Source organism: Rhodamnia argentea, chromosome 9 (genome assembly GCF_020921035.1).
Source record: "Rhodamnia argentea isolate NSW1041297 chromosome 9, ASM2092103v1, whole genome shotgun sequence".
Classification (NCBI taxonomy): Eukaryota; Viridiplantae; Streptophyta; class Magnoliopsida; order Myrtales; family Myrtaceae; genus Rhodamnia; species Rhodamnia argentea.
The window spans coordinates 14,890,407-14,903,420 of NC_063158.1; the positions used below are offsets into that span (position 1 = coordinate 14,890,407).

General features: G+C 43.4%; 2 protein-coding genes across 2 annotated transcripts; one reads left to right on the forward strand and one right to left on the reverse strand.

Moving 5' to 3' along the window:
- Positions 1-1,887: 1,887 nt before the first annotated feature.
- On the forward strand, positions 1,888-3,791 carry LOC115756672. The gene has a single exon (XM_030696529.2). The coding sequence runs from the start codon at positions 2,064-2,066 to the stop codon at positions 3,471-3,473; it is 1,410 nt and encodes a 469-aa protein (XP_030552389.1). The 5' UTR covers positions 1,888-2,063; the 3' UTR covers positions 3,474-3,791.
- Positions 3,792-6,850: 3,059 nt separating this feature from the next.
- LOC115756678 (putative germin-like protein 2-1) lies at positions 6,851-7,706 on the reverse strand. Its single transcript, XM_030696535.1, has 2 exons — positions 7,595-7,706; positions 6,851-7,386 (listed from the first exon to the last, which is right to left on the reverse strand). Exons 1-2 carry the CDS (start codon positions 7,704-7,706, stop codon positions 6,851-6,853), a joined length of 648 nt encoding a protein of 215 aa, XP_030552395.1.
- Positions 7,707-13,014: the final 5,308 nt, after the last annotated feature.

Here is a 13,014-nt window from a genome sequence, read left to right on the forward strand (position 1 = left end):
CATTTAGATCTATCGTGGCTAAAAATCTGGGGGACTTCTTTCCTTTTATGATGTGCATATTACAATCCATGGAGCACGTGAATCGACCATATGCGGCCGCAATACGAAATTTGTGCATCACCAGTCTTCCACTCCCTCCCGATTCCGTTCTAACTAGAGTGGCTCTTGAGATTTAAGAAACTACGAAGTTTCACCTATTTTCTCCTAAGACTCTTATCAAACGACGGAAAATATTTTCCAAGGCATTTTCGTGTTTTAGCTAAATACCGGAAAATATCGCTATTTTCCTAGAAAATCACTTTCTGAAAAACATTTTCTAGAAAAAATTTTATTTTTCGTGAAACAAACGGAGCCTAAGTAAATATTCATAATTGGTTTTGTTCCCGAGACCAGATAAGTTTCCATGAAAGTTCTAAAGTGTTTTTTTTTCCCCGGCACCGACCGCTATGAGACATGCTACAACATTCGGATGTTAGATGATGAACGATGCCCTTTGAGTTTGGTCCAAGACCCAAACCCAGTGAATAGTCCATATTTGCTAAAACAAGACCGGGTTGGCTCGATTCGAATCGAACTTTGCACTTGTCCGGTTCACCACTTCGAACTGTGTCGGTCGAAGTCTTTGGTTTTAGCCCCGGGTTTAGACCAATCACGATCTATAGTGGATGGAGCCATTCATGGTTTGGTCAAACTTCGAATCTTTGATTAGACTAAGAGCTTGCCTGGTTAGTAGTTACATGATTAGATTAGTGACTGTTGCGAGTGCCTTCGGACATGGACGGCTATGGGATTAAGTGGGACGGCCAGGGAAACTCTTGAGTGGTTGAAAGGTGGTGGCATGCCCCAATATTCGTGCCCCAAGCACGTCCCTATGGTTGTAGAAGTAACTCGATTTGCAACCACGAAGTTGGTTGATTCGATAATCGATGCTTGCGGGGCTGAAAAATTGGGGCTCAATCCGGCGGCAAAGGAAATTCGAGGTTTGATCCATGATGGAAGAACGAAAATTCCACTAGCAGAGCTCCGCCATGCCTTTGAACATCGCTGGTATTTGGTGTGACGGCGAATGATTGCAATGCCATATAAATGCTAGCCGTCCTCTCATTGGTTGTCGGCTGCCGGAATAACAGTCTATACATAAAAATATGCAACTTGTGATCCATGAAGTATTTTTCTGTGATGACCAGCTTGAATCCTTGTCAGTAATCTTTGTTAATTAGCACATTTCCAATCTAAATTACAATTATATACAGTTCGCGACTCCGAATCGAGATTTTTATTTGAAAAGGAATATGAATCAAATAATTGCATCCGGCAGCTAATTACTAGACATTAAAACTCAAGAGAGTGATTGTGAATTAATAATATTCCAGACGTAGTATTCTTTTATGAATTTAATTATTAATTATAAAAATTTTTCGATGATTTCAAAAGTAACCGTCGGTCAGAAAACTAGAGAACGCCTCTCTGTCAAAAACGGAGCAGAGTTAAGCATGAATGGGTAGCCAAGAAAAGCGTGAACAGAAAAGAGAGAAAAAGGAAACTGCCGTGACGCGTCAGTTGTCGAACGCTCTCCCCGTCCACTTCGGTCCTCGCACACGCGCCTCTCCCCCATCATTTCCTCCGCACTTTCCCCGTCCCTCCTTTAGCCCTCACTAGTTGTTGCACCACTTTCCGAGCAACAACTCCGTGGGACAGGATTCACGTGAGCGCAACGAATCTCGACCGGGAGATGAGGTGGGTCCCATAAAAGGGTCGACGGATGAGATCGGGGTGGGCTCGCGTGTGAACGAAGCACGGTACAATTTCCTCCCCCACTCTCTTTGCCTCCCTCTTTCCGAATTCAAGTCACGTGGAAAACATCCTCTGAGGAAGACAGAGCTCAAGGAGCGTTGAATCCCAACCCCCACCGTGGAAATTTCCATTCCCCGTTTTCACACCAACTTTCACCGAACCATTTCATCATTTCTCCTCCCACCTCCTTCATCCCCCCTTCACCTCCTTCCTCCAACCATCTCTCTCTCTCTCTCTGTCTGCGCGTGTATCAGAGCAGAGGGGGGATCATGCCCCTCCCATGGAAGAAGTCGAGGGTCACCCGCATCTCCCGCCTCGTCGCCGACCTCCAGTCCTCCCCACGCCGCGGCGGCTCCCTCGTCGTCGAGACCGGCTTCCCCACCTCCCTCGTCGACCTCTTCGTCAAGAACCGCGACCGCCTCAGGAAGCCCTCCAGGAGGAAGGGAGAGCCCGAGCTCGAGATCTCCGACCCCGTCCTCACCTCCCCCTTGCCCGCCCACCTCGTCGTCAATCCCGACCCCCTCGACGATCCGCCGCCGCCGCCCTCGGGTCCCGAGCCGGCGGCGGAGGGCGCCGAGGCTGCTGCGGGGGCGTGGATTGGGGCGGTTGATGACGAGATCGGCGGGGATTGTGTCGGTGGGTCGGGTAAGAATAGAGTTTTCTCGGCGGTCTTCAAGGTGTTTGTTGTGGTGGTTCTGGCTCTGAGCACCAAAGGGCTTGTGATCGGTGTCACGATGAGCGCTTTCTTGCTTTTGTTTCTTGAGCTCGTGGGCAAGCGCGTCGCATGTTTATTGAGACCCTGTCCCGATGCGAGGATGGGTTTCGCAGGCTCGATCGAAAGGGTTTGTGCTATTTTGCCATCTGTTCGGCCCCAAAAGGGTTTGTTGGTTCAACGGGCGATTAGCGATTTTGATCCTGCAGAGCCGACTCGAGAGACTCTCGGACCGGCCAATTCGAGCTCAAGCTCGGCGGAGGAATTTCGGGTGGTAGAGAATAAGTTTGAGATGGTAGTGGTGCCTGTTGAGAACAATTTGAGTTTGCGGCCGGGCGACGAATCGATTAGCCGCGCCCCTAGATGGAGGCGTGTGTATACAGGGGGAGAGGTGAGGGCTGTGGAGGAGGGTGAGGAGAATGGGCGTGCGGGTTTGGGAGCCGATGCTCGCAAGCAGAACCGGAAAATCAAATCGATGTTCATCAAGAGGATTGTGCCGAAGAAGCTGAGGACGTCGAAGAAAGGGAAAAACAAAGAGTGCGAGCCCGACCCGGATGCGTCGATGACGGTAGCTAGTTACTTGGGCGACTGGGGTACCGGGGCAGAGGCAGAGGAAGAGAATGCCGAGCAGAGAGAAGATGCAGATAAATCACGCTCGTCGAAGGCCGAAGTTGAAGAACCTCAACAAGCACAATGTGGCAACAAAGAAAGCGACCAGTTGTTGGCAGGTGAAACCAGTTCCACTCCCGCTGCGATTTCGCTGGCTCGCCCTGAATCAGAAACCGGTGCTGAAAACGCGAGGAGCGCAAAGAAGCGGAGATTGGTATTAGCCGTTGTTCTGCTGGTTGTCCTTGCCGGACTTGTCGGCGGACGGTTTCTGGCCTTTGTGCTTACATTTGGATGTGCTACCACGATATCCATTTGGGCGAGCAGACGAAGCTTTTCTTCAGCAAAGGATCGGTCTTGACATACCGATTCATCTTCAATCACTTAAGATGGGTTTGAAGGAAGCCCCTTCCGGCTTGTTCTTCGTCTTGAAGGTCATCGATCACGATGCTTGGCATAAATTGTATTTAGAGATTACGAAAACTAATAGAAAGGTGTACAAGTGCGTCGGTCCAGCATCGGCCCATCGGTCGCATCATCTGTAATTGGAAGTGTAAATTTTATACAGATACAGGCTGCATGAGCATACTCTGAGGTTGATGTCTCTTCTTGTGCGATCAAGCAAGCTTTCTGTCAAGAGTCACATGTGGTTGATCAATCTCTTTGCGAGTTTGAAACAGCAGAGAAGGACACTGGTCCGTACCACTACAATTACTCGTGGCTTCAACACGTACAATTTGATATCCGAGCGGCAGCGGTTTCACTAAAAGAACTGAAGAGAATTTGGCTTACCGCGCTCGAATTCGATTTCACCTATTTGGAAATCGAATTGAGCGAACTCATGCTGCCCACGGTCGTATTGCAATTCCTCAACTGCCTCCTCAGGACCCACTGCAGCAAAAGGAAAGAGTCAAAATCGAAGTTTTCAAGGCAAGATGGGATTGGAGAGGCTGAGGCTACCTCTGCTAAACCGAGGCTAGGAGCAAGATTAGGACCAATGGCCTCTAGCACCAGTTCTTCCTCTGGTGCTCCTCAAATCAAAGAAAAAGATATTGAAGGAGATCATGCAAGCTTAAATATGAAAAAATGTAGAAAGAAAATGCAATATAAGAGCAACAAGGAAGGAGAGCTAGATTTTTTTCGTGGAAAGGTATTATTTAGAACAACCCACATCGTCACGACATTTCGTTGTCCCGTTCGGGGATTCCAGATGAAATCATTTTTTTCCTTGAAACAAAGGGTACGCGGAGATGCAAGAAATGCCGTCGACCTCTCTCACTGGCTACATGAGTCGTCGGCCTATAAATGTTCAAAAACAAAGTGGAAGGCGAGAATGGACCCTACTGTGTACCTGATGGCATCTGGTGTTTTTCCATCATGTCAACTAATCCATCCTAAATCAATTTCCCAATGGCCACTTTTCTCAAATGAAAAGAAAAAGGTGGGGGCTTCGAATTTCTATCTTGGAAAGGAGTGAGGTGGGGACGTGTGAAGGGAAAATCGGGTTTCGCAATTTGCACGAGGTAGCTAACGCACAAAACACTAGTTCATCATACGCGAGTAAAACAAAATGCCCACCCACAAAAAGTTGTGGGGGACCTCCTATGGGTTGGCAGGTCGTGAGTGGTGCAGCGAACCTAGATCGAGAGCAAGAAGGCGGCTCGAAGAGAAGAAGACTCACCTGCAGGAACCCCAATGTTAGTTAGCCTGAAGTTGAATTCATTTACAAAATTAACTGACATGCATATCAGATGAGCATCTCGAGTCTTCCCATCTAAGCTCTAGCTGGTCCCCAACCTGGTCCGAGCATCAGCAACCTCGGCAAGACCCTACAAAGTGAAGGGAAATGGAAATGACAAGTAGAACTTGAAAAGTCACATATGACTCCTCACACGTGTTCCCCTAAGCCGATCAAAGCTCACGGTCAAACACGATATCAGGGTCTGAGCCGTAGATAGGGCTTGACAGGACGCTAAGTCAGGATCACCTCACTCGATAGGTTGGACCACCATATCAAACACTGGACATGCATCCGTCCTTGAGGTCCGTCCGAATGTCACTTAATGGAGCCATCTCATCCATTTGTCACCCGAAGATCACCACTTGACAAGCATTACCCCGATGGCCCGCTACAGGGATAGGCTTTAAATTGTGGTTCAAGCACACAGGTGAAAGGCTGGTAATTTTTCCATCTCCAAAGGCTGGTAATTTTTCCATCTCCTTAGAACTCTCTCTCTCTCTCTCTCTCTCTCTCTTTGAACCAGGTGAAAGGCTGGTAATTTTTCCATCTCCAAAGGCTGGTAATTTTTCCATCTCCTTAGAACTCTCTCTCTCTCTCTCTCTCTCTCTCTCTCTCTCTCTCTCTCTCTCTCTCTCTCTCTCTCTCTCTCTCTCTCTCTCTTAAACACTAAGGGTGCATATAATAAGCATTCTATTTCTGAAATTAATTTATGGCTAGAATATTTCTATTTCTAGTTTCTAGATAAGTTTTTGAGCAAAAAACGTGTTTGATAATGACATAAAATAAAATTTATGTTCCTGAAATAGAAGTTTGTTTGATGATAATTAAAAACTTCTACTTCTGAAATATTATTAATACAAAATCTTCTACGAAAATTTTATACTTCATTTTTAAATTTCTTTAAAAAATAATTTTTATTATTAGAAAATTTCATTTACTATTTAAAAATAAAAAATTGTTATTTATTTTTTACTCCGGTGGCGGTGGGCAACGGCAGGGGCCGACGATGGTTGCGGGCGTCACGGAGTGTGATAGTGGGCGGTAGAGGTTGGTGGTGGGCGATGGGAGGCGGCGGTCGGCAGCGGAAGGGTTGGCGGTTGGTTGTGGCAGGCGATGAGGCGGACGACGATGACTGCCGGCAACAAGAGGTGGTTGGGGGAGAACAATGGTTGGCGGCAAGGGGTGGTGGATGGCAACGGCCAGCGAGGGGCGACGGAGGTTGGCGGTGGGCGACGGCGAGTGGTGGTTGGCGGGCGTGGCTAATAGTGGCTACGAAGCCGGTGGTTGCCGGGTCGGCGAGGGTGGCGAGTGGCTATCTTCAAAGAAAAGGCGATAGAGAGAGTGCGGTGAGGACTTGAGAAAAAACAAGGGATTTTGGTAGGCTATTTCTCATTTCTGTTTCTAGAACAGAGAAGTTATAATTTTTAACTTGTCATTTCTTTTTCAAATATATTTACGTAATAAAATTTTGTTTCGTAAAAGAAAAGTAAAATTGCATTACCAAATAAATTTTTATTCCAAACTTGTTCCAGAAATCATGCGCGTCCTAACTTGAGCGTTGGAGGGCTGATCTAGGAATCCGGACGCCTTGACCCAATTTTCATGGTGTAGCTCAATAGCTATCAATGACTTTGTGCATGGATCTTTGATCATTATACCACGAGAAATAACATACTACATTAATCTTGGGAGGGACCGAGGAAGCCCTACCATCTCTAGCATGCCTCTTCATATATTCGAAGTGTCCCATGTTTAACCAGACATTCTACACTACAGGCACAACATCAGAATTACAGAAACCAACTAAGACAAGCCACTCGAACCAAATATTCCGAACAAAAAAAAAAAAACCAATGATATGAATTGATACGGACACTGAAAAGCATACAAGGACATCTTCTTAATTAGCCAGAGGCACACAATATTAATAATATGCCAACAACAATTTCTGTCACATTTTGTCCGAGCAAACTAAGCACAACAACGTAACTCGTTCACTAGAATTTAGCTTCAATCTCGTCAACTACGGCCTTATCCACCTGGAAAGCCTTGGCGAGAACATCAGTGGCGATGTTCGGAGTCGACCCGAAGACCGTATCCGGAACGAGAACCACACCCGGGTTCTGGCTGCTGAGGCCGGAGTACGAGAAGGCGTTCCCATAGCCCACGTTCTGTTGGAAGTGAATGAGTCCCTCGGGGAACACGAACACGTCGCCCTTCTGGAGAACCTTGGTGATCAGCTTGTTGTCGGGGTTCGACGTGACGAAGCCGACGAGCAGGGTCCCTTCGATGACCACGAGAATCTCGGAGGCACGGGGGTGCGTGTGGGGGGAGACGATACCCCACGGGGCATAGTCAATCCTCACCAAGGAGATGCCCAGAGTGTTGAGCCCAGGTACCTGTCCGATCGTGGCCAGGGTAAGCGCCGAGCCTTGCGGGTTCGACACATTGCCCGGCTTCTCGAGCCCAGACAGAAAGAAATTGTCGGCGGTCACAAGCTTCGGGTCCAAGCAAGCAATACCATTAACCAGTACTGCTTACAAAGAAAAAAGAAAAGAAAAGAGAAGACCGTAAGTGAACATGTCTAGAAGATAACTAGAACTATCTATAAACTATTCATAGCTTTAAGGTTAAAATACACAGTCAAAGTTCGCCGGATTCCTCATTAAACCAGTTTTCCTAAATCAACCGTACGAAAACGAGCAGATTCAAAATGAGAATATGGTGGAGATGGTGCTAACCTTGGCTATTGAAATCTGCAACACAGAAATCTTGCAAGGGCCCGGGATCAGAGGCCACCGCGACTGCACATGCAATGGCGAGGACGCAGCAAAGAAGAACGCTCTTCGCCATGTCTTAAACCTCTTTTCCGTATGAGCGAATATCGGGAAGACGACAAAAAACTCTGCTTAAGTTAGCACTTTGCAGGCACAGGATGGGAAGCATAATGATCCTTGACTTCCTATTTATAAGCCTCGCGTACTGTTGGTGAAGAGCCGAAGAGATGGAAGAAGAGAACGAGTCTTGTCTCTAGCCGTCCCCGTTTTAAAGGGAACAGAAGACAGTCAAAAACATATGTTTCCAGCTCGATTTCGGACATGGTTATCTGGCAAAAGCTTGTAATGTAAATTAAGAAAGACAATAACATCTCCGGCTTTCTTGAATAACGATCCGGAATGGTTCTTCGGGATATGAATGGAATTAAGTTAATCCATGTAATTACGTCCATCGTGTTGAATAATGGAATATAGAATGCATCAGATGAACTTGGGAGAGATGCAGTGCCAAGACGGCGCAGGTTTGATGTGCGGAGCGGGTGTCAAGGCATCATTCTTCGACATTTAATATGTGTGTGTTTGTTATAGAAGAAACATCTGTCTGATACCGAAGAGGTTGACAAAATACCCGTTGGCTGACTGATGTATCCGTTGTGAATATTATATGTTTATAGACGGCATCGTCAAAAGTAGAAGTTCCAGCGTTGAGAATTGTTGAGAATATGCCTTGAATTTGATCCAATACAGAAAACTCGATCCAAATGAGTTTTTATGTTTAAGTCGATTTTCTAGTTGAGTAGGCTTCTCAAACTGGGTTTTCTATTTTGGATGAGAAAAATATAAAAGAAGTCCTGTACATATTATATTTATACTAATTTAGTCATAAATATTTTAATTGTGTTGTAAAATATTGCGTTGCAAGTATATAATAGAGAGAATAGAGAGAGGTTAAGTAGAGAAAGCCAGAGGAGAAATTTTTTATTTCAACTTCACCAAATGACCAAAACTAAGTTCCTATTTATAGGAGAACGAGAATGCACTTATCATTAATATCAATGTATTGAATAAATACATACATTGGATAGGGAGATGTACTTAGAATGTAGAATACAAATGTACCATAATAGGTACATTAGATAGGATGAATATAATGAATATTCGTTCGTGTATTTCATAACACTCCCCCTTCAATATTCATTGTATCCATTATATTACGAATGTGCATTGAATGATATTGCCTCATTAAAAACCTTAAGCCAGAAAAACCCAGTGAGACAAAAACTGGACAAAAGGGAAAAAGAGTACAAAACACAAATCTTATGATCTCTCCCTTTTATGGATGCATTAATTGCCTCGTTAAAAACCTTAAGCCGGAAAAACCCAGTGGGAAAAAAACCGGTTAGAAGGAAAAAAAGAGTGCAATGCATAGTTCATAATATCTCCCCCTTAATTGAGCTATGTAGCCATCACCGGGGCTAGTCAATCTTGCATCTTGTGAACTCGCCGCATACCAATGCCATGTACTAATTTCTCAAAAGTTGTCGTTGGGAATGATTTGGTAAAAAGATTCGCAAGATTATTTATGGATTGAATCAATTTAACATCAATTTGTCGACTTTCTTGGAGTTCGTGAGTATAGAAAAATTTCGGCGAGATATGCTTGGTCCTATCACATTTGATATGTCCTTCCCCTAACTTGTGCAACACAAGCAGCATTATCTCCATAAATTATAGTGAGAGAATTTGTAATCGGTGCTAAACAACAAGAATTGTGAATATGCGTAATAATGGATCTTAACCAAACACACTCTTTTCCAGCTTCATATAAAGCAATAATCTCATAGTAGTTAGAAGATATAGTTACTAGTGATTGCTTCGTAAAATGCCAAGAAATGGTGGTGCCGTTATAACAAAATAAATAACTAGTTTGAGAGCGAGCCTTATGTGGATCAGATCTATATATAGCATCAACATATCCAACTAAACCAGAGGTAGTGAAATCCTTGGAGTAATATAATCCCAAATCTATAACTCCTCGGAGATAACAAAAAATATGTTTAACTCCATTCTAGTGTCTCCGAGTTGGGTCAAAACTAAAACGTGCCAATAAATTTACCGCAAAAGCGATATATGGTCTCGTACATTGTGCCAAGTACATTAAAGCCCCAATTGCATTGAGATATGGTACTTCAGGACCAAGTATCTCTTCATCAGATTCTCTAAGATGAAATGGATCCTTTTGGGGATCTAGAGACCTTACAACCATAGGGGTGCTCAATGGACGAGCCCCAATTCCATTTGCTTTATGCTCAAGCTCTAGACCAAGATAAAGTTTGGTTTTACCCAAATCTTTAACTTCAAACTCCCTTTTCAAATACTCAGCAATTTTAGCTAATTCTTCTGGAGTTCCAATTAAATTCATATTGTTGACATAAAGCGCCACAATATCAAATCCGGTTTCTGATTTCTTAATAAACACGCATGGGTAAATAGGATCATTCTTGTACCCTTCCTTAATTAGGTACTCACATAGGCGTTGATACCACATGCGATTGGATTGCTTTAAAGCGTACAAAGATCTTTGCAACTTTATTGAGAATAAGTTGCGGGGAGTGCATGTATCGGGCATTTTGAATCCCTCGGGAATTTTCATATAAATATCAGAGTCTAATGAGCTATATAGATATGCCGTCACCACGTTCATAAGACGCATTTCCAATCTTTCAGAGACTACTAGGCTAATTAGAAAATGAAATGTAATCATATTCATTACAAGTGAATATGTCTCATCATAATCAATCCCAGGTCTCTAGGGGAATCCTTGGGCAACGAGTCGGGCTTTATACCTAACAACCTCGTTTTTCTCATTTTGTTTCCGGACAAATACCCATTCATATCCAATGAGCTTTACATTATCGGGGATTCGAGTTACGAGTCCCAAAACCTCTTGTTTAGTTAGGGAAGCTAATTCAGCCTTAATTGCCTCCTCCCACTTAGGCCAATCTTGCCTTTAACAGCTTTCAATAATAAATTGCGGCTCACAATCATCATCCATAATTTATGAGCAATCGAGAATGCAAAAATATCATCAATGATGATTTCACTCCGATCCCAATTCTCATTACAATATGTAATGGAATTCTCGGTATTCCTAGGGTTGGTGATCTTTTCATGGGTTTGTGCCTCTTCGAGAACGATAAGCTTTTTGGGAGCAAGCACAACACCGGGCTCTTCCGGAGCGGATTTCTGATTCTTTCCCTTTCGTTTTCGAGGAACAGTGTCTTTTGATCCTATCGGCCTACCACGCTTCAAGTGTGGGGGATTTTGTTCCATTTTAGCTTGTCATTCGGGAACAGTTATCCTAGCTGGAGCATTTGTAGCTGGAATATGATACTTCGTTATCTTAGCATCATCATTAAATGCGTCGGGAAGTCTATTAGCCATAACTTGTAAATGGATTATGCACTGCACCTCGTTTTCACACTCGGGAGTTTTTGGGTCCAATTGAGATAAATTTTTCTCATTCCAGGAGATAACCTTAACTGGTTTTCGCTTTGCAATCATGGAAGTTGTAGGTGTCCTAATTGATGGAAACACTGTCTCATCGAAATGACAATCTACGAATCTGACGAAAAAAAGATTACCGATAATTGGTTTCAAGAACTTAATGATGGACAGTGAATTAAACCCAACATAAATGCCCAAACGGCATTGGGGACCCATTTTCGTTCTTTTTGGCGGTGCTACGGGCACCTGTATTGCACAACCAAATGTGCGTAAATGTGAAATATCGGGTTAATAACCAAGAACCATTTGAAGGGGAGATTGTAAGAGATTAGCCGTGGAGCGCAATCTAATTAGGATTGCTGCATGCAAAACCGCATGACCCCATGCTATGTCGTTGGGATTCGTTCCCAACAATAGAGTGCGGGTAATGATTTGGATATGTTTAATCAAGGATTTTGCCAATCCATTTTGAGTATGAACATATGCGATCGGATGCTGAACCTCGATTCCGAGTGAAGCACAATACGCATTAAAACTCTTTGATGTAAATTCACCAACATTATCCATCCTTACGCTTTTAATTGGATAATCAGGGAATTGTGCCCGGAGCTTTATAATATGTGCAAGTAAACGTGCAAAGGTGACATGTCGCGTAGATAATAGGCAAACATGGGACCATCTACGGGATGCGTCCACTAGTACCATAAAATATCGAAACGGTCCACTTGGCGGTTGTATTGGGTCACAAATATCACCCCGAATTCTTTGCAGGAATAAAGGGGATTCAAGATTAACCTTTGTTATAGAAGGTTTGGTAATGAGTTTTCCTTGTGAATAAGCTTCACAATTATAATCTTTGGACAACAGTACCTTTGTATCCTTTAAAGGGTGCCCTTTTGTATTCTGAATTATTCTACGCATCATTGAAGTGCTAGGGTGACCAAGGCGATCATGTCATAGTCCAAACCGATCGGGGTTTATCAATCTCCAAGATATGGTGCCATAAGTTTCAACGATCTGAATCATGGCACAATATAAATCCTTAGAAAGAAGCTTCTAGCTTCTCATGGATGGTCTTCATGCCCATCTTATAAGAGGTAATGCCAATATATTCCTTATTTTACTCATAAATAATCTCAATATGGCACCCATTACGGCGTACATCTTTGAAGCTGAGCAAATTTCATTTTTTATCTACTGCTTGGAAACACATCCTCAATATGTAGGATGGTGCCACTTGGCAAAACAATTATGGCATTCCCGAAACCATCAACAATCGGAACAGGACTCGATATTGTATGGACATGTGCCTTACGCAATGTCATACTCAAGAAAAAGTATCTACTACGAATATGGTATGTGTTGATGCACTATCAAGCAAACAAACATCTTCCTTTTTCTCTGTATTTTTCATTTGCACTTATGTTGACAACTTCAGGTGTCAAGTATCATAAAATTTGCATATTAGTTATAGGATCAAAGAAAATTTCAAAATAATAAATATTATATAAGGTTCATTAGCATTTCATTACATAACCATATTAGAGAATAATAAAAGGTAATACATTTAAAGAAAAGCAACTAGAAAAGAAATTATTAGAATCATAAAATTCGAAGTCTAAGTTATCATCCACCAGTCTGATGCCTTATCAAAGCAATCAAAGGTCCTCAAAGAAATCGGAGACATCCAGGGATGCATTTGTTACTTTAGGAGCAAGAGGAGTCCCACCAATAGAGATATTGTTGGCCTAAATAGTGGTTATGGCAGTAGGATTAATTTCAATGGCGTGAGATTCATCATGCTTGCCCGTATTTTTCAAAGATGCCTAGTATAGATCAACAAAGTGCTTTGGCATACAACAAGTACGTGACCAGTG